Source organism: Phaseolus vulgaris, chromosome 2 (genome assembly GCF_000499845.2).
Source record: "Phaseolus vulgaris cultivar G19833 chromosome 2, P. vulgaris v2.0, whole genome shotgun sequence".
Taxonomy (NCBI): Eukaryota; Viridiplantae; Streptophyta; class Magnoliopsida; order Fabales; family Fabaceae; genus Phaseolus; species Phaseolus vulgaris.
Window position 1 is genome coordinate 6693364 of NC_023758.2, and position 20259 is coordinate 6713622.

Below are 20259 nucleotides of genomic sequence, written 5' to 3' on the forward strand. Positions count from 1 at the left end.
ATATTATCAGAGTCATTTCAAGTTTATCATAGTGAAAGTTTATTAACCTTATTAGGTCACTCACTATTAGGTCGTTATCGGACCACCTATAATATATAGTCTCACATACGAGTTGAGTTAAGCTTAATATGCATTTTTTAATACTAAATAAATAAAATTAAAATGTGTTTTTACTTTACATCCATTTATGAGTTTTTTAATATTTATCTCTGTACTGGTGATGACTTCTTACGGCAAGTGCACCGCCGCGTTTGTCAGAAGTAATAATTGTCCCTAAGGACGGATATTGATCCCACAAGTAACAGTAAATTATCGAGTACAAGCTAAATATAAAAACAGAACAATTATAAGAATTTTGAATTAATTGTGTTGGCACTGATCAATAAGAAAACAAACAAAGAATTAGTTGTTTCAATTAAAAAAATAAGAATTAGTTTCATCTCTCTCACTCTCAAGTATTTGATTAGCATGTCAATATTAAGTTCTTTGATTGAAATTGATGCCCGTATAAAAATCATTTATATCGATTCCTCACATATAAAATCCTTAAGAATGTCCCCTAACTATCGATCCCTCGTATAATTATAAGAACAACTTAGAACGAAGCTCAGACGTTTAATAGCAATTAACATTTCAAGTCTATTCCTAGCACTCAAATATGTTAAGTATTGTTGTTTAGGTCCGAACCCTAAAAATACCTCCCGGTCAGATTTAAGTTTCTCAATTTGTCACGAAAAATTTAAAGTAAAACAATAATACCAATAATCAATCAAGAACTGAATATTAATATATAAGATATCACCTCAATACATAAGAGTTTGAGCAGATTACTCCCAATCCCAAATGGTAGAATTAGTCACGCATACTTCTAGCACCTTCCATTCTCCCAATTAGGTTACAATTCACTCTATGGTGTTTTCCTCTCAATCTGACACACTACAATTGAGCCTCTAGCTCTCTATTTATCCTAGTTTTCTAGGGTTAGGTTGCTTCCCGTGTCGCGCTAATGGGCTAAATGATAAAACATAAAAAAATGCTCAATCTTTCTTTGCATCTTTTTCCATTCTAGGACCTTCTATCTTTATCTTTTTAGCTCAAATCATTCATCTTAAATTCAAATCTCCAATCTTCCTTGAAAATCTGTAATTAACACCAAATTTAGGAATAAAATACTCTTATTCAAATAAAGATCATAAAAAATATAAAAGGTATAAATTCATAAATTAGGAATTATTTTATATATAAATAAACAATAAATTCTCATAAGTGTCTATATTTTAAGATGAAATATTACTGAAATTAGACACTTATGAACTGGTACGATTTGAATGATCGAGACATCCGGTCCAAACCACCGATCGACATGACCAACAACGAGATTGATTAATTACCCAACTTTTGTTAATCTTCTTTTATTAGGCCCATTAACCACAATGGATCACAATAATTATATAAATTAACACAAATCTCAAAGGATTAGGTACCGCAATCATCTAATCCTAAATATTGAGTGCCTAAATATTAAGTGTTGAGTGTTGAAGTCTGACTTAAACATCGAAATACCTTTTGCAGGTACCCTCCGAGTCCAAAACTAACAAGGAGAAAGTGTGGAAGAGCGAGAAGATGAAAGTTCAGCTAAAAGAAAAGAGAGGGAAATGTAGATAGACCAATCCAGGAATGATTCAAATCGTTCTCTTATCTTAACTCCTTTCAATAAGAATCTCTTGGAAAGAAAGAAAGAATAGACTTTTCTCTTTTCTCTCTTGTTTTCTTATAATATGTAAACTGCCACGATTTTAAGTAAAAAAATGTATGACGCGACCTTTATAATTATCTGAATTAAAATCATGAGTTTGACTTCTTTTCGACAAGTTCTTGATACCAAAATAAACTAGTATATTGTATTCTAAAAAGATAAAATATTATATTATCGACTATATATAAATACATAAATAGCTTTAGACATACAATATAAAACTATTTTCCACATCCACTCTATTACAAATAAGATTGTATGACATTTATCGTTTTTAGTAATGACTATATTAAAAGTCGTACCAAACAGTGATTTGTAATTTTACAATTTTCCAATTCAGTACGCTGTTAATGTTCTCTGACTAAATTTCTATATTATTAGTATAACATAATCACATGTAGTATTTGCTAAATAACTATTTTAAAAAACTAAAACACTAATATGAACTACTCTTATTTATAATGTTATAAATTCATCTTATTTTTTTCCTTTTAAATACTAACTTTTTAAATGTCGTTTAAAATTTTTACAAGATAAAAATTGTTATAAAATTCTACTTGGACAAATACACAGTATTCATTCCATTTTTGAGATAAACATGCACGTTAGTTCAGAAAGTAATTAATGAGAAACACAACAAAACAGATGGTATACAAGTTTTATTTAGCTCACTAAAACCGTGTTAGATAGTAAAGGGGTAAATAGCGCAAACTCAACTTTTAAAAGTGAAAGATTACGCTCTAATAAAATCATCTCACGCGAAATAAGGCAATAGAAATAAGGCAATTAATGATAAAAATGGAGTTCACCTGACAATGATATATTAAGTCACTAAAACAAAACGTATGAAAAAGAAGTCAAAATTTCTCAACTTTTTTCCCAATCAAATCTATTAAAATATCAAATTAGTCACACTGAAAGACATAATTGTCGACTGCTCTTTCACACCAACTGTGCCATTCTTCCACAAATTTACTTCATCTGGACAATTCCAGCGCTGACCAGCTTTTGAATCTTGTTCATCACCATAGGATTCTTTGTATGTTCCTGTGCAGCCTTGGGATTTTCCTGGAAATCAACCAATACCTGCATAAACAGTACACAACCCAACTCTGATAAGCACATCTCCTTGTTTCACCCCCGAAATACGCATCAACATTCAAGAAAAAAAAGGAAGCAAACCTGTCTCATAACAGGGTCTTGGAGAATGTTCTGAATTTCTGGATCCTGCATTGCCTTTGCCTGCAAGAATACGAAATTCAATACTTAACATAATTTTTAAATGCAATGATATAGTTAATAAAGTATAAAAAATATGTCACACCTGTCTCTCCTTCAATTCCTCGGGACTTAAGTCTCCACGGCTAGCCTTATTAATTTGTTGTATACAACTGATATGGATATTAGATTATTAGGCACACATTATGCATTCAATGTAAGAACAGAAATATTAGAAACACAATCCAGGAATGTAAATCCATAACTTACGTTTTAATTCCATCAAGCAACTCCTGGTTGTTAGCGTCATATTTCAATCCCTCCCTATATGTTTCCAAAGCCTTGTCATATTCCCTCATGAAATACTGCACTGCACCCTTCCTGGTATAACCCTTTACGAAGGTTGGATCAAGTTCAATACACTTCTCTGCATCCTTTAAACCTTCAGGCATTGCCCCCAACTTAGTATAGCATGCTGCTCTGTTACTATAGGCCTGAAAGCATTAAGGAATTTGGACAGATAAAGACCAGCACTTTCCATTAAACACAAATATTATCAATTCTATTCAAATAGAATTATTACCCTAGGATCTTTCGGATTTCTTCGTAAAGACTCCGTGTAATGCCTCACAGCCTCAGGATACTTCTGCTGCTTAAAGAATTCGTTTCCTACATAACAGTTTCAGTAATACATAGTTATATGAGTTCTTTCAAAAGAAGACATGACACTTGGTGGAATCGAATGAAGACTCCAGAGAGTCAACTAAAAGAGGTTATACCTTTTTCTCTCTCCTCATCAGCCACCTGTGGATCAAAATCTTCTTGTTGTTCCAGATCTTTCTTTGCCTTTTCAGCTTCATTAAGTTTCTTCAAAGTGTCAGGGTTGCGGTGCTCAGTTAGTGCTTTCTGGAAAGCTTCAATGGCAGGGTCGTAATCCTTTGAGCACTTCGCCATTTTCACCAAGGCACTTCCTTTCCTCGTCAAAGCTCTGGCTATCATTTTATAATCTGATCTTAGCTCTCTTCCTCTTTCAACAGCCTTTTCACAATCTTTTATACATTCCTCATACTGAAAAATATTAACCCAGGAATTGCTGTAAGAATGCAGTTTTCAGGGGAATATTACTTTTCCTAACTAAAATACAGATTATCCTTAATCCTTTGTACATTTTTGCATACAACTCCATAGTCTAATGCGTACTTCCAATAAAATCAAAGACCCAGTAATGACAATCAAAGACAAATTTGACCAAATTCCCCATCCAACACACAAGCTTCAGCAACAAAACGGGGGTAATGATATTGTGATATTCAGTGTGAAAATTAACTTTAACTTTTATCCATCTTCCTCCTCTAAATGCATTGTACTTAACATGGCCTAATTAAAATCTCACGTATCATTAGTCACAAACACTTTGGAGTTATTCAGTTTTATGGTACAGTAAAGCATCCAGCACATGTAGGTAAAAGGATACAAGATCCCACACAATCCCAGTAATGTCGAAATTTTATGGTAAAATTCCGATATTGATGAATTCATGCATGCTAGATTACACATTTTTCCTTCGACTACAAGGGTGTGGAATGAAAATAAATTGCCTGTACCACATGTTAGACAGTTGGCTTGATGAGACAACTTAACCACAGGACAAAAGTAATTGCAAGAGTTTCTACACATCATAAATTAGTTTTATATAACTAAACAAACACTTGCTAAAGGAAGTGTTCTTTACCTTAACAAGACTGACAGGGATAAGTATCAACACCCGTAACGGTGTTAGATAATACCCAAATCTCATTCCAACAATTATTCTTAGCAGTTCAATTTTCAACTGCATCCTAATCATCAAAAAAATTACACAATAAATTATAAAATAAACAACACAAACCTTACCCTCCAAGGTGAAGGAGGCTTAGTTAAAGACCAAATATTCAATTATAAAATGACATGTTAGTTAAATAATTTTGCCCCCTCTAATTCGAAACAGAATCGCTCTGCAGTTATCTTTGAACTGCAGGTGATCCCATTTCTCTCACTCTTGGTTCATCTATGTGAGATATGAAAGGATAACATGTACAAAAACAATACATTTCAACCAATATTAAACTTCATTAAATGCAATAATATAACCAAGCAGTCGAACAAACATTCAAATAAATTACCAGACCCTAAAATTAGTTAGAAAAGCATACAAATATAAATCAACAGAAATTCAATCAAACCAGAAAATAAAAAGAGAAAGCATACCTTTCCCATTTCCAAGTACACAGCTGCCCGATTGGTGAGATACGATATATCTTCATCATCCAACTCCAAAGCCTTGGTGTAATGCTGAATTGCAGTATCAAAATCCTTCTTCTTATACGCTGCATTACCCGCTTCCTTTTCTTTCAGCGCCTCAGCCTTCACCTGCTTCGCGCTCCTCTTCTCCTCAGACAAATCCATGGGTTCGGGTTCGGGCTCAGGCTCAGGTTGCTTGGAGGGTTCGGCTTCCGCGGCTCTCTTCCTCTCGGAAGGTGAGGGCGACGGCGAATCAGGCATGTCAGCGTCGGTGGGTGGAGAGGTTTGAATCTTCACGTTGAGCAAAACCCCTATGGCATGCATAACTCTTTGGTCCTTCAAGTGCAGGTTGAGGTTATTAGGATCTTTCTGGATATCTTGCATCATCTTCAAGAAATCGGGCTGTTGGAGGTAAGCCCTAGTTACGGGGTCCGCGGTAAGCCGGGTCCACATCTCGGGCCCAGAGAAAGCATCTCCGAAGGGGCTAGCGGCGGAGGAGCGGGGTCTGGAGGCGGCAGCTAGGGCCTTCTGCGCATCGGCCAAACCGGACTTGAGGGGCTCGTTGTTGGGGTCGATTTCGAGGCCGTTCTTGTAATCCGAAATGGCGTCGTCGTATTGGGAGAGGCCGAGATGCGCGGCGCCAAGACGACTGTAGCCCTTGGACCAGTCGGGCTTGAGTTCAACGGTCTTCTTGGCATCGGTTAGGGCATCGGAGTAGTTTTGGAGGGACGCATACGCGGCGGATCGGTTGGAATAGAGGACGTGGTTGGTGGGGGACAAGGCGATGGCGTCGGAGAAGTGGCGGATGGCGGTGGCATAGTCTCCGGCGGAGAAAGCGGCGTTGCCCTTGGCTTTGGCTTCGTCGGCCATAGGGTCACTTTGGGTGGTTTGAGTTCAGAAAAAGGAATGAATTTGATTATGGCGAGAGTGGGGAAGGGGTTATATGAGATGTAAAGCGCTTCAGAGATACTAGAGACTTCTGGGATGCGGGCTGCTTCTTCTAGAATCTTCTGCCCTCTATTGGGTTCAAAACATTTATAAATTATTCTTATTAATTCATAATTTAAATTATGATATATCCTTATATTTCTAAGTTATAGTCTTGTAAACAATATATTGAATTTTGGTTTTGAAATAAATAATTATTTCTCCTTACTATTTAATATATTTAAATAAGTGTTTTTTGCAAATATGCATTGGTGCAAAATAAATTAAATTAACATAAAAAAATTGACCTAATTGATTTACATTAATAACTTAAAAATCATGAGTAACTTAAATATGAGATAAAATAATAATATTTAATATAAACTATTCCATCTAAAATAATTGTAAATTCAAATAAATCTTTATTCAGTGTCTTACTTTTATAATTAACTACCATTTTCTTTTATAAAATGGTCTCACATATTAACAATTATTTAGTGGTTCTGAAATTTTTGAAATAAGGTGATTTTTTCAATGAATCATTTGAACTATTTATTATGTATTCTGTTGTTAAACTATAATCAGCAAATCATCTCAAACTTTTACTGTTACTGTAGAAACATCAAAAAATCAACATGGGAAATGATATTCCAATTCTCTATATCTCCTTATCTCAAGTTTTGGAGTGAGAACATGTGAGTTATAAAATTACTAGGTTGATTAATTTTTCAAAATATCTTATTTCACCTATATTTTTATCTTGTTGATTTAAGAGTTAGAAATATTAATAATAATAATAGCAATATATAATTGTAGGATCAAACTTAACCATATTTGTATAATGTTGCTTAAAAAAGGAAAATATTTTTAAAAAATATTTGTGTAGTATTAAGTACGTGGGATGTATGATAGTATGCTTCTATGTGGATCTGCATAAACTACTGTATATGTCTTTCTATATTTTATAACAAAGAAAACTTGTTTATTCTCTGATATGATATTACATTTGGTTTGAAAAGTGAAAATTTTATCTATAAAAAAAGAAACGTTTTGATCTCAACTGAAATTATAATAAATTATTGAGCCTCCATGTTAGGCTTGTTCATTCACCTCTCTTTCGTGATGTAAAGGCCGCTACCCGAAACAAGAATTCTGTTTGAACATTTCTTCACATTTTATTTAGAATTTTATAGTGATAAATATTAAATAATTTGTCTAAAATTTGGAAGGAAAACTTGCAAGCACGTGTAGACCTCAAATTGATTAGGAAAAAACCTATTTAAAGACACCTCGAATAATTTTTGTACACTATGTAACTATACCATAGATGAGGGAAAAAACCTATCTAAAGAAGAAGAAAAAAAAATATGCTTTTAATACTATGTAACGATATAGAGAAGAATAGATTGACTCATGTATTATGAAAATGTACACTACATTTAACAACCCATGCATGCACATGGATTACATAATAAGCTTCAATACACTTCAAATATTTTTTTTATAATGATAAATTAAGTTAATTTATTATGAAAAAAATTGTTATGAGAATCTGAGCTTAGTGAAATGTGAACACTAATTTTAATATATGTGATATTTAAATATAAAATAAAAGTTCGCATGAACAATCATTTCTCTTATAAACTTTTATAATCTCTTTTATAATAACATTTCATATCTTATATATATATATATATATTTTTAGCCTCACATAATAAGGTGAATATATATATATATATATAATAAAAAAAATATTCACAAATATTAATAAATTAATTATTGTGTTGTATATAAAAATAATCTATAATATCATAAAATATACCAAAGATTATAAAAAAATGGTTGCGTTTAGATGGTTATGGAAGATGCACTCGTAAATTGTATTAGAGAATTAACAACAACTTTATCCAAATGTTGTGTAAGTTTGTTTATGGTGAAAAAAAATTATTGAACAATTAATTACAAGAATGTTATTGTTTGTGGTAGGTAAACTCATCATGAACAAATTACTCTCCATATTTCATAATGTCATAGAATATGTTTGTATCCACATGGCTATAAAGACGTGTTCATATAGAAAATTAAATAAAAATTTAATAAAAAAGACATAGGGTTGTATCACATGTTTATGAGATGTATAATAGTAAAGAAAACTGGAGATTCAATTATAAAAGTGTGTCTTTATCCACATTATTGCAAGAGTCACTCACTTAAAACAATGACAGCAGAGAATTGAGCACAAATGTTTTGCTATGTTCATGTGTGTCTATAGGGATAGGAATTGTCATTTTCTTTCTCTCACTCTCTTTGAGTAAAAAAATGATAGTACTTAAATTCAAATACATTTGCAAATTAATAATATATTATTTAAGAATTTTTTCATAAAAACAATAAAATTCTAATCAACTTTACTAATTTAGATAAATTTAAAAATAATCATAAAAAAAAAAAATTAAATATACAATTTTATCACAAAAAGTCACAATCTAAATATGACTTCAGAGTGACTTCTCCACTTAATGAAAATTAATTATCACAAATTTATATTCAAACACAACTTGATGACACCATTGACAAAGTCTTAATTGATGAATTTGTGTACAATTACACTATGGTTAAATGTTTAATAATAAATAAAATAAATATTATCATAATTACATGGATTAGATACACAATAAAAGGCGTTTAATTTATAAAAAAAATAAAAATACATGCATATTGCTTCTGTAAGTAAAACAAAAACAAAAGACAGAAATTCACTTGAAATGCCAATGCAACGTGAGGACACATAGTAAGAAGATGATTGGTAGAAAAAATGTAATTTACTGGGAATAGGATGTGACTTGTAAGAGATGGAAAGGTAGAAGGTTGCCATGGAAAAGAGAAAGAAAGATGCATGTTCGAAGAGTGATAGGATTAGAAGTAATATATGGTCTTTTACTTTTTCAAAAAGAAGGGGTGTGAACTTAGTAGTAAGAAATCTGAGAATAATAGAAGCCCTAAACATTTAGTCCAACAACAATAAAAGCAACCAAGGCTTCTTCTTCTTGCACCTCCATGTGTTCTTCAGGCTCCCCAATAATAAATAGGAAATTACTGTTTTGTTCTTCAGTAAATAATTTAAAATCCAAAACCCTAAATACTTTTCACATTACTTTCATTGCTTGCTCTCTGCTCTCATCTGTGACACCCCAACATGTGTTGCATACAATTTTCCTCTCATATTGGATAATCCCCTCTCTTCTCTCATACAACTCATACAATTATGCAAATAAAAAATTTGATACAATTTTCCTTTAAAATTTACAAGTCATTCAATATCTCAAATAAATCTTTGGAAATTGAATAATCCGAAGTCATTCCATACCAAAGAGAACATATAATTTAAAAATAATTCATCAATATTTTCACTTCATTCTAAATTTAACAATTTTTTAAAATATTTAATCCGTAAATTAAAAAAATTAATAATTTTATTTTAAATTAAATAATTCTAAACTCACTTCCAAATATGGATTAACATTTTAACAAATATGGATTAATATTTTAACGTATGTGATCCGAAATTCATAGTTATGTTAGTGATTACATTAGTCTGAATGTTAATTTAGATTTAGAATGAGTTTCAAATTACTCAATTTAAAATAACTAATTTTTTTTAACTTATGAATTAGATAATTTGTAAATACACTGCATTACTCAATTTAGAACACAATTGAACATGATTATGGATTTTTTTAACTTTTTACTGAATGCAATTATGAAATTTATGGAAATGACCGAAGAACACATCGGGTGCAGGAAGAAACAGTCAGCAACCAAGCAAGCTAACTAGATGAGAAAATGTAACGTTAGAGGGTCAAAAATTGGCAAATTTTTCCTACACCTAATATTTTTGAACCTGCACTCAACACAATTTTAAAATTCTGAAAATATCTTTTATTCCGAAAATAAAAATCCAGAATTGAAAATAATACATTCCAGAAAAACATTGGGAAAGAAGCACTACGCTTGGGAATCAAGGACACGAAAACTTTGTATCTATCTATATCCATGGCTTATCGAGATTGGGACTAACAGGAATGGTTGGGACAATCAATATCCATCTCGTTCATATTTTGGATACCCATAGAACCATCGAAGATTATTGAAGTGACTAATTCCAGGAAATTAAGCAGCGTAGAGGACAAAGAAATTGTTGAAGTTATTTTTTTTTATCAAGTACCTACATACTTCATGTTAAGAAATAATTTTTGACAGGAAGGTTGGCTAGAGATTTATTGTAAAAACACTAGCTCTGTTCAGTTGAAAATGAGAATACTGGAATCTTTTTTGATTTTATGGATTTTTAGAAGAGTTTTTTTGTGTTTTGAAAATAAAAATCCGAAAAAAAATCAAAAGCCCATTCTAGATAAAAAATTACATAATACAAAAAAATAATACATTAAAAATATTTTTGTTTTTTCACTGGAATTGAGTGCAGCTATATGGTGAAGGAAGCAATTGCCCCAAATTTTTTTACTTATACTACTGAATTTGGGCCCAATTAATTCTTATGCCTAACCATGTAGCCCAGAAAATAATAATACTACGACGTGAAGCAACAACGCCGCAAATCATGCCAAGTCATAATTTATTTAAATTATACTTACATATTTGTATAAAATTTGTTGGAGCAGGAAAACTTAAGGTGTAAATTGCTTTGACTTCAATGCTGGTAAGAGTGGTGTATGCACTCCTTCTTTTGATGTATACCCCACTTCCACTTTCAATACATATGAAATGTTTTCCTATATACTTCATCTCATTGCTCAAACTTTACTAGATTATAAAATTAGTTCATAATCATTTTTTTTCCTATACCTATTTTCTTTTTGCCATAAACAACACACTACTCATTCAAAAATAATTATCAAATATATGTTTTTTAAACGAACCGATAAAGGATCAAATATTAACTATATTTTTTTCATACATTAAAATTCACTTACACAAAAACTAATTCTAAAGTTTATTTCTTATTAATTTATAAAAATTAAAATTTTAATGAGGTTATTTTTTTCTTTGTTATAAGTACTTATGAAAATAAACACTGTATCATTTAGATGAAGAATACATAGAGCATTTAAAATACAATAGTTTTGTGATGAAACTTCCAAGCATTTTTATCCTATTTTAATTGGGATAAGTTTCTACAATTATTATTTCGCTCTTAAATAATTTACACTATTTTTACAAATTTTACATTAATAATTAAAACTGTAGTTAATTTGATTTTTTATTAAAAGAAAATAGAACTTATCTAAAATAAGTTATAGGCTTATTAATTATTAAAAAGTTCAATAAAAAACTATCTAAAATATTAATAAAAAATAAATTATATCTTGTTGTACTTGAAAATTTTAAAAATAAATAATACAAATTAAACTTTACAGGATAATAGATAATTAATTAAAACTTATAAAATACATCTATCATTATGAACAACAAACTCAGTTTGAATATTCTGATTTGAGTTCATTTAGGCTTTAAACTAAAAAAAGAAAATAAAAAACACTTATATAAATTGTTTAATTTTTTTTATCAGCAAATAATTAAATAAATTTAAATGAAACATTTAAGGATGTCCCAACTCTACTAAAAAAATATTATCTGACATAGTCTCTGGTGAGAATACAAGAAAAAAAAAAAAACAACACTTAAGCTTCATGTTTCTTCTTTACATATAAAAATACAACTCATCAACTTTGCTTATGAATAAAAAAATGGTGGATTCCATATGGTACTCCCAAACGAGTAATTTGAACATAACACATTTTGATATTTCAAAACATATACTTCTAACATAAACATATAAACATATTTTAACATATAGATAAACAACAATTGCAAATGTGATCAAGAATGTGGTGAGAAGCCCGTGACAGAGAACTGACTATCTCTTGCTTGCATTCCTTCCCTTTCCACTAATGCCTACTTTTTGAACCCATCGTGCTGTCTATCATTGTTAGTGACTTGTGTACCTATATGTTAGTTCTAACTTCTACCACATCCACATACCATCATAACTAGAAAAACTTGTCCCTCACATCTGCTATAAAAACTTTGTTTAAAGCAATTTTATACACAACTTTGGGCATTATATCCAATTAGAATAGGTAAAATGGGTTCTATGTATCTTCTATTTTATTCTTGTCCAAAGATAAAGTTGAGCCATAAAAAAAAAACTTATTTTGCATCAACACTCCTTGTTTAAAAACAATTCTATTCCTATGGTTCCATATCATTCATATAATTTCTACCCACATTTCTACACTCTGTTTTGTTTTCCGTTCAAGTCCATAAGGTGAAAATGTTAGAAATTTTCAATTAGATGTTCATGATGTACAAACTTCAAACCCATCCATTTATCGCACATAATCCAAATTTTACAACTTATAAATAAATGAGCTACCCATTATAGTTCAAGATGCCACAACTCACACTAGGCTTGCTAAGACTACTCTCCTATGGGTGAGATTAGCCTTAGTATGTATTATATCCTTTAGCACTCTCCAGACCACGTGTTGTATTGCTGAGGGACTCTTAGGTCCAAAAATGATTATACAAATTATTTGTATTCTCCCTTCCTGTCCCTTGCTTGATAGCAATCAACTATATTGAACTAACATAATATTAAAGATGAACATCTCCCCCATTCCCATTGCATCTTCACTACAGAAGTCTAAAGGTCACAATAACAACCTTAATTCAGCTAGTTTCCGCAGACAAATATTACGTCTCTAATTTAACTTCCACTCCCATATCTGATCATACCACCTCCCAACCTCTTCAATTGTTTTGTCATTATCCCCAAATATTCCATAAAATATGAGAAATTTGTTTTTCAGTGGTACCTCTATTAACCATGCATCCTCCTAAAATTTAGTTGTATTGTCTCTACCTATTCTCTATTTGATCTTCCTATTGAACCAATTATTCTCCTGATATACATCTTATCAGATTTCTCTACCATATTTATTCCTCTCTTACTTTATCCCCTCATCCAGATTTCTCCATGACTCATATTTAGAGTGTAATAGTTCTAACCACAAAACTCATTTTTCCATCTCTAACATTCACTTCCATTTGATTAAGAGAGCTATATTGAATTTGAGTATATCCTTAATTTTCAGTCCTTAAGTCTTACCATTTAATCCATACCATTTTCCATTTTTGGTTCATCAGTCCTTAAGTCGTACCATTTAAGATGTGGTGTTCTTACTACACAGATTAATGGAGGATTGCAGAGAGAAGGTTTACATGGTGGGGCCAAGATGACACTTGGATCACGTATTAGATGTTTGCTTCACTTCTTTGCTAGTTACGTAGGCAAAGCAAGCAAAACCTTTCTTTGACCCTCTTTTTGGTTTTTGGTCTCTATTCAGTTCAGGAAAGTAAAAAGATTAAAAAGACCCTCACTTTATTGGAAACGGACTTACCACTTCTTTACCCCATACAGAGGATGAACAAGAGTTGCACCTTAAAGATTCAGTCACTTTGCACCACTTTAAAAGTTGAAGCTTTCAATAAAAATTATTAATTTTTCATTCTATGCAAGTCTATTAAAGATAATAACTCTAGCTCTATATTTTTTTTTTCTTACGAGGACTTCAATAAAAAAAAACTTGAACTACTAACCAAATAAATTAATACTCCAATGTTTAAAATGTTAACTAGAAGTATTAAATATGTTTAATTTCAATTATATAAACATAAAGTACTGAACTTGTGTATATAAACAGATGGAAACGGTGAACAGGGCGGAAAAAATATCAAAATTTTAAACAGAGTATAAGTTATCTAAGTGGAAATTTAATTTAAAAATACCTAAAACATTGATTAAAAGACATGTGGAGAAAATTTGGTGAATGGGATAACGGAGTGGATCCCACATGCAGAAGGACATTGTGAGTCTAATCATAATGAACTAACCCCACGCGTGACCGTGGGGCCCATCACCCACCGCAAAAAGAAAAAAACACCACAACGCAACTCATTTACATTTTTACATTACTCATAAAATGTGGAGATAAAACATATGTTATAGTTTGTAATTTTCTATTCCATTCTTTAATTACAGATTGTCACTTCAACCTGGTCTATTATTTTTTATAATGATTATTTCAAATATTAAATTAACATTAATTTATGATCTGCTGGACATAAGGAACTATTGAAGTCTTCATCTTCCTCTTTGGTTGGACAGATTGTTAGGTATTTGGTTGAGATCTTTCTCATCTTCGTGTCTCTTCTTTGACTCTCGGTCTCGGGTGAATATTGAATGAGATACCTACAAAAGACACTCCGACGCTCAAGTTAATAAAGTGGGTGATCGACACTCAAGTATGTGCACAATAATAAATGACATACTTTTCTCCTTAGAAATGATGCTATTTATACTATTTTAATGGACTTACCTAATTGGACCTGATTAGTGGAATGGATCACGCTTAGAATTGCATTACTTAATCTTTAATGATGGTTTAACTTCATTAACCTTAAATTGAACATTAATAATTATATATGTCGGTCGACTGAGCTGTCCATGATTTCTCAATCGGCTTGGTCAGACAGACTGAAACACTGGAACACGTCTGTATGTCGGTATACAATTTAATTAATTCAGTGTGTAAAAATTAGGTTATTTTTTGTGTATTTATTTAAGTGATTGGAAATATGAGATATTTTAGAAGACAGATGTGCAGTATTTTGGAGAAGTGTCTGAGTGGAATTCCTTAGGTCGGTGGATGGGCCCCTGCAGTGGAAGCTTTAAGAGCAGATTTAATGATTGGATAGAATATAAACACAGACACAAATTCTTATGTATAAGATAGCTGATGCAAACAACCAGAGCCCGCGTGCGGTGCTTCACTCTTCCAACTCAACAAGAATTATTATTTCTCTGAAAACCTGAGAGATAAGAAGCAAAAAAGAAATGGTAAAATAAATTTTGTAATAAGAATATTATAAGGATATATTACTAAAGTAACATGACCTTAAAATTTACCAATAGTAGAGTTGTTGTCTTATCTGTTCACTTATTTATTTGCACTTTTGATGACAGAAGGACACCTGCAACGGACACCGGAAAAGCTAAGCTACGTCGTATTAAGATCCCCGCTTCAAAGATGAGAAACCATACAGTTGCTGCGAAGAGAGAAAACGAAAACTACACTTGCGGTGCGATGAAGAAGAAGCAACTAAAAGTGAAGAAATCCCGAGAGAAAGGGAAAACGAAAAAGACTAATTGATGGCATTCTCATGGAGCTCTTCTCGGATGTTGTGAAAAATGGTACGGAAGCTATGGATTGAAATGGGCAAGATCCTCCTAGGAGTTATGGTGATCTTGAAGGTGCATGATGAGTATGGAAAAAGGGAGGTTCGGCCGGCCCTTTGATAGATGGTGAAGATGAAGATTAGGTCCTAGAAACTAGGCAAAAGCAATGTATGGCACAATGTGGGTAGCATAACATTACTCTCATTAATCTTGCAAATACAAGTGATGGGCTTCTCCTTTAATAGGCTAAGGAGGCCGTAAATCCTAAGCTAAGAGAAGATGAAATGCTACCTAAATGAAATGGAAATTACTCCACATGGAGCACATGGGCACATGGTCGGCCATGTGAGGCAATGTTCTAGAATGTGCACAAAATCTAGGGTAAATCACATGTAAGACAAGTTTATGCTTTCTAACACTACACTAACTACTAAGCCACCCCTAATGGGCCTCCATGTAGCATGTATAAGTTCTTCTCCCTCCCATCCGTTGCTTGACCCAATTGTACGTGAAGATGCTTGGCCATGGACCTAGTGATAGGTCCTAGACGGTCTAGGCTTCCTCCTAGACGCTCCTTTTGTAGCCGCCCCTCATCTTGTGCTAGACGCTTTCCTTTTGAGTCTAGACGCTCCCCACATGGTTCTAGACGATCTAGACTTGGATCTTGGCTTTCATAGTGTGGTGAGCTTGACCCTCCTCCATCACTAATAAAGCAAATTGATAAGATACATACAGAACATCTATAATAACTTACCTGGTTCACTTTTACTTGATTTGCAGAGTTCCCATTAGTAGTACTTTGTTTGAAGAGATCAAAATCATTGTTGTTGTGCTGTGAGGTGAAATCGTGAACACATCCCATTTTGAAGCTGATAAGGAACTTTGTTCTCGTTCTCAGCCGTATATTGATGGTTACTAAAAACTTATTAGGAAACTTTGCGATTAATATCATTACTAATGATTTAATATATTTAAATTTTCAAAATAAATATATCACCTAACAACAATTTTTTAATATCTTAAAATATCAAGTGAATTATTAATACATTTCATTAAACAATATCAATATATTCAAGTTTAGAAAAAATCTTTCACATTCTCTTAAATATATTTATCCTTTTAAAACCATTGAATGTATTTGTGTTCTATTTTTCAAAAACAAATTTAAATCTTAATTAGGTACAACTATATTTTTCACAAAATATCTTTAATAAAAATATATTAACTTATAATGTTTTCAATATTTTGGACAACATAGTCACAAATTATATTTGTTGAAACTCATATGAAAACATTCTAAGGTTTTAATTAAAACAATGTATTTGATTCAATATAATTTGTATAGCTTTAACACAATCAAAACACGTTTAGAGCATATGAAATGGTGAAATGATTAAGTATGGAAACCTTCCTGTCACTAGTTCGTCCAACGCATTATTTTCGTATGTCACGTTCATGTGATAATCGTATAATTTTGTGTGCAGCGTAACGCGTTTTGGTAGCATCATTTGATGCATTTGTCTTTGAGCTTCTTTGATGTTCAGACTTGACATATTGTATTTGACTCCAAGTGGCGTGACTCCTTACTCCATTTTTCTATAATCTTTCTTCATCTCTTCACCTTTTCTTTTCCTTCTTTACACCACTCTTCTTCCATTTTTTATGTTCTTCCTTTTCTTCATTTACAATTCGATTCATCTATTATAATTGTTTTCTTTTTTTGTTCTTAATTCAGAACCTCATCATCATCATCACCTTATATTGTGTTTTTCTCTTTGTCCTCTAGAAGTGAACCTTCACACTTACTTAATCACTTGGTTAAGTTCGTGTTCAATGAGAATCTTCTTTGGGTTTCTCACAATATCCTTCTTAAAACAAAAACTCATAAACAAAGTGCAACCTATAAAATGTGCAATCTTAAAATCAACTCACATCATGTGGTATTCAGAGTATGGTTTTAAATAGTGCTTATCTTTTCTGAGTTGATTTTTGTCTTTAAATTTCAACACATTTCATTTATTGCTTTTATCTTCAAGCAATTTCAATTCCGCCTTTAAATTCTTATCATTTACAATTCCGCCTTTTTATTCATTAAGCAATTTAAATTATGCTTTTTAATTATTTTGTGTCATTTTTTTTGCCTCACCTATTTTGCTTAAGTCTTATGTTTTTAGTGTTTTAGGAGTCCTTAATTCCTTTTTGCTTATTTTTCTTTTAATTGTGAAGAACTAAAAGCAACTAGAAATTGTTTAAGTGGTAGTTATTTAGTTCCAAACAAAGAATTTGTTCTTGTTAGGGAGATGAGACCTAGAGAACTATTGGGAAGCTTTGTCTTCATTCTTCCTGTCGGTCGGTCGTGCTACTCTCCAACCTCCCTCCTTACTCGTTCCTGACCTTTCCTTCCTAGCTTTGGCTCTTGGCCGTCTCATGAGCACCGAATGGAGGGATACCTGCAAAAGAAACTCCGACGCTCAAGTCAGTAAAGGTATTCGACACTCGGTTGTCAGAGCACTGTACCTGATGATCCCCCTGGTTCTTGGAATGTGTGCTATTTATATTACCTTAGTGAACTTTCCTTATTGGGCCAGATTAGGGAGTTGGACCGCGTTTAGGGCTACATTACCTAGTCCTTAATCGTGGATTAGTTTCATTGATTCTGTTTAAGCGTACCTAGACTTGAGATGTCGGTCGACCCATTGAAGCGAACCATGATATCGGTCGGCCTAGTGATGGAGACCGAGATAAGTAATCAGTCGTCCGACTCTCACCGGTACACTTAGCTTCACTGACTCTACTTGAGTGTACCTGGATTTGAGATGTCGGTCGACCCATTGAAGTGGACTATGATATCGGTCGACCCAGTGATGGGGACTAAGAAAAGTAATCAGTCGTCCAACCCTCACCGGTACACTTGCCCCTAGGCTCGAATATGATTAATCCGAAGATTCTTTGAGAGTAATGTGACGGTCGGGCTCCCAAGATTTGACGCGGGGTGTGACCTCCAGTGGCCGGGGTAATCGATAAGTTTTGATGCGTTTACTTGGACCAAGTCTTTAAGGTGTCAATAGGGTACGTCAGTTAAGGCTACTTCCTTGACCTAACCAATTCTTTGTGATATCGGCAGGATATGCTTGAGGCTTCATCCAGACCAAACCAAGTTGTTGTGGTATCGACAGAGTATGCCAGTTAAGGCTTCATCTAGACTGAACCAAGTTTTGGTGGTATCGGCAGGGTATGCCTGTTAAGGTTTTGTCCAGACTGAACCAAGTTGTTGTGGTATCGGTAGAGTATGCCTTAAGGCTTCATCTAGACCAAACCAAGTTGGGCGGTGTCAACAGGGTATGTCGATTAAGGCTTCATTCAGACCGAACTGAGTCTTGGTGGTATCGACAAGGTATGTCGGTTAAGGCTTCGTCCAGACTGAACCAAGTTGGGCGGTGTCGGCAGGGCATGCCGATTAAGGCTTCATCCAGCCGAACCAAGTCTTGGTGGTATCGACATGGTATGTCTGTTAAGGTTTCGTCTAGACCGAACCAAGTTGTTGTGGTATCGACAGGATATGCCTGTTAAGGCTTCATCTAGACCAAACCAAGTTGGACGGTGTCAGCAGGGAATGCCGATTAAGGCTTCATTCAGACCGAACCGAGTCTTGGTGGTATCAGCAGGGTATGCCTGTTAAGGCTTCGCCCATACCGAACCAAGTTGTGTTGGTATCGGCAGGGTATGCTTGTTAAGGCTTCATCTAGACCGAACCAAGTCTTCAAGGTGTCGGTCGACAATATTCATCATCCATCTCCAGTGTGAATGTTAGGGGGCTCATTGATGGGGGCCATAATGTCGGTCAGCCCGTTGATGGGGACCAAGACATGTACGCCTTGTTGGTCGGCAAGATTCATTATCCATCTCCATTGTGAATGTCAGTCGGCCCATTGATGGGGGCCATAATGTCGGTCGGTCCGTTGATGGGGACTGTGAAGTAAAAATATGTATGTCAAGAATGTGGACATTTTAAATCCATAAAAACAAATACAAAAACAGTTTGAATGCAATTTACTTTTCAAGATTAAAATATTAAGAGGATTTTTTTATGTGGAAAATTGTTTTCACATTTGTGGAATTTAATCCTTCTTATTTTTATACTTTCTAAGAAAATTAAAAACTTCATAGTTAAAAGTTTAAGTGCTTCATAAAAACTTCATAAGTGCTTTTCTTGTTTGTCTTGTTAATCACTTCTACAAATCTTCATGGAAGGATAAAAACAAAATTTCTACAAAAACTTATCCTTCCAATTTCTCAAAAGAAACCCCTTCTCACCATAGAATTTCTAAAGAAAAACCTTCCACCTCTACCCCTAAGTCACCCACCAAAACCTCAAGTAGAAAATGTTTCAAATGTTTAGGTTTTGGGCACATACACTAGTACAAAATACTTCATCAACGACACCATTTTAAGACGGTTTAGAAGCAACCATCGTAATAAGCGAGGCGGTGGTAGTTCTGTAATTTTTTGAATTTTTTTTTGCACTTTTAACGACGGTTCCTGCCTGAACCGTCGTTAAAAGTGGGTGTGCAAAGGATACAATGACAGTTCGCTCCAGAACCGTGGTTAAAAGTGGAGATACCACGACGGTTCCCTAGAACCGTCGTTAAATGTCGCTTTTTTAAATTTCAGTACAGGCTTGAATTTTCACACTTGCGCTCTTCTTTCTCTTCTTTCTCACAGGTTCACTCTTCTTCATTCTCACCCACACAGGTTCACT

At 33.2% G+C, this 20259-nt stretch overlaps 1 protein-coding gene across 1 annotated transcript; it reads right to left on the reverse strand.

Moving 5' to 3' along the window:
• Positions 1–2520: 2520 nt before the first annotated feature.
• On the reverse strand, positions 2521–6312 carry LOC137810522 (hsp70-Hsp90 organizing protein 3-like). Its single transcript, XM_068611852.1, has 7 exons — positions 5222–6312; positions 3754–4042; positions 3558–3643; positions 3245–3468; positions 3081–3147; positions 2939–2998; positions 2521–2842 (listed from the first exon to the last, which is right to left on the reverse strand). Exons 1-7 carry the CDS (start codon positions 6122–6124, stop codon positions 2729–2731), a joined length of 1743 nt encoding a protein of 580 aa, XP_068467953.1. The 5' UTR covers positions 6125–6312; the 3' UTR covers positions 2521–2728.
• Between the last annotated feature and the right edge of the window lie 13947 nt (positions 6313–20259).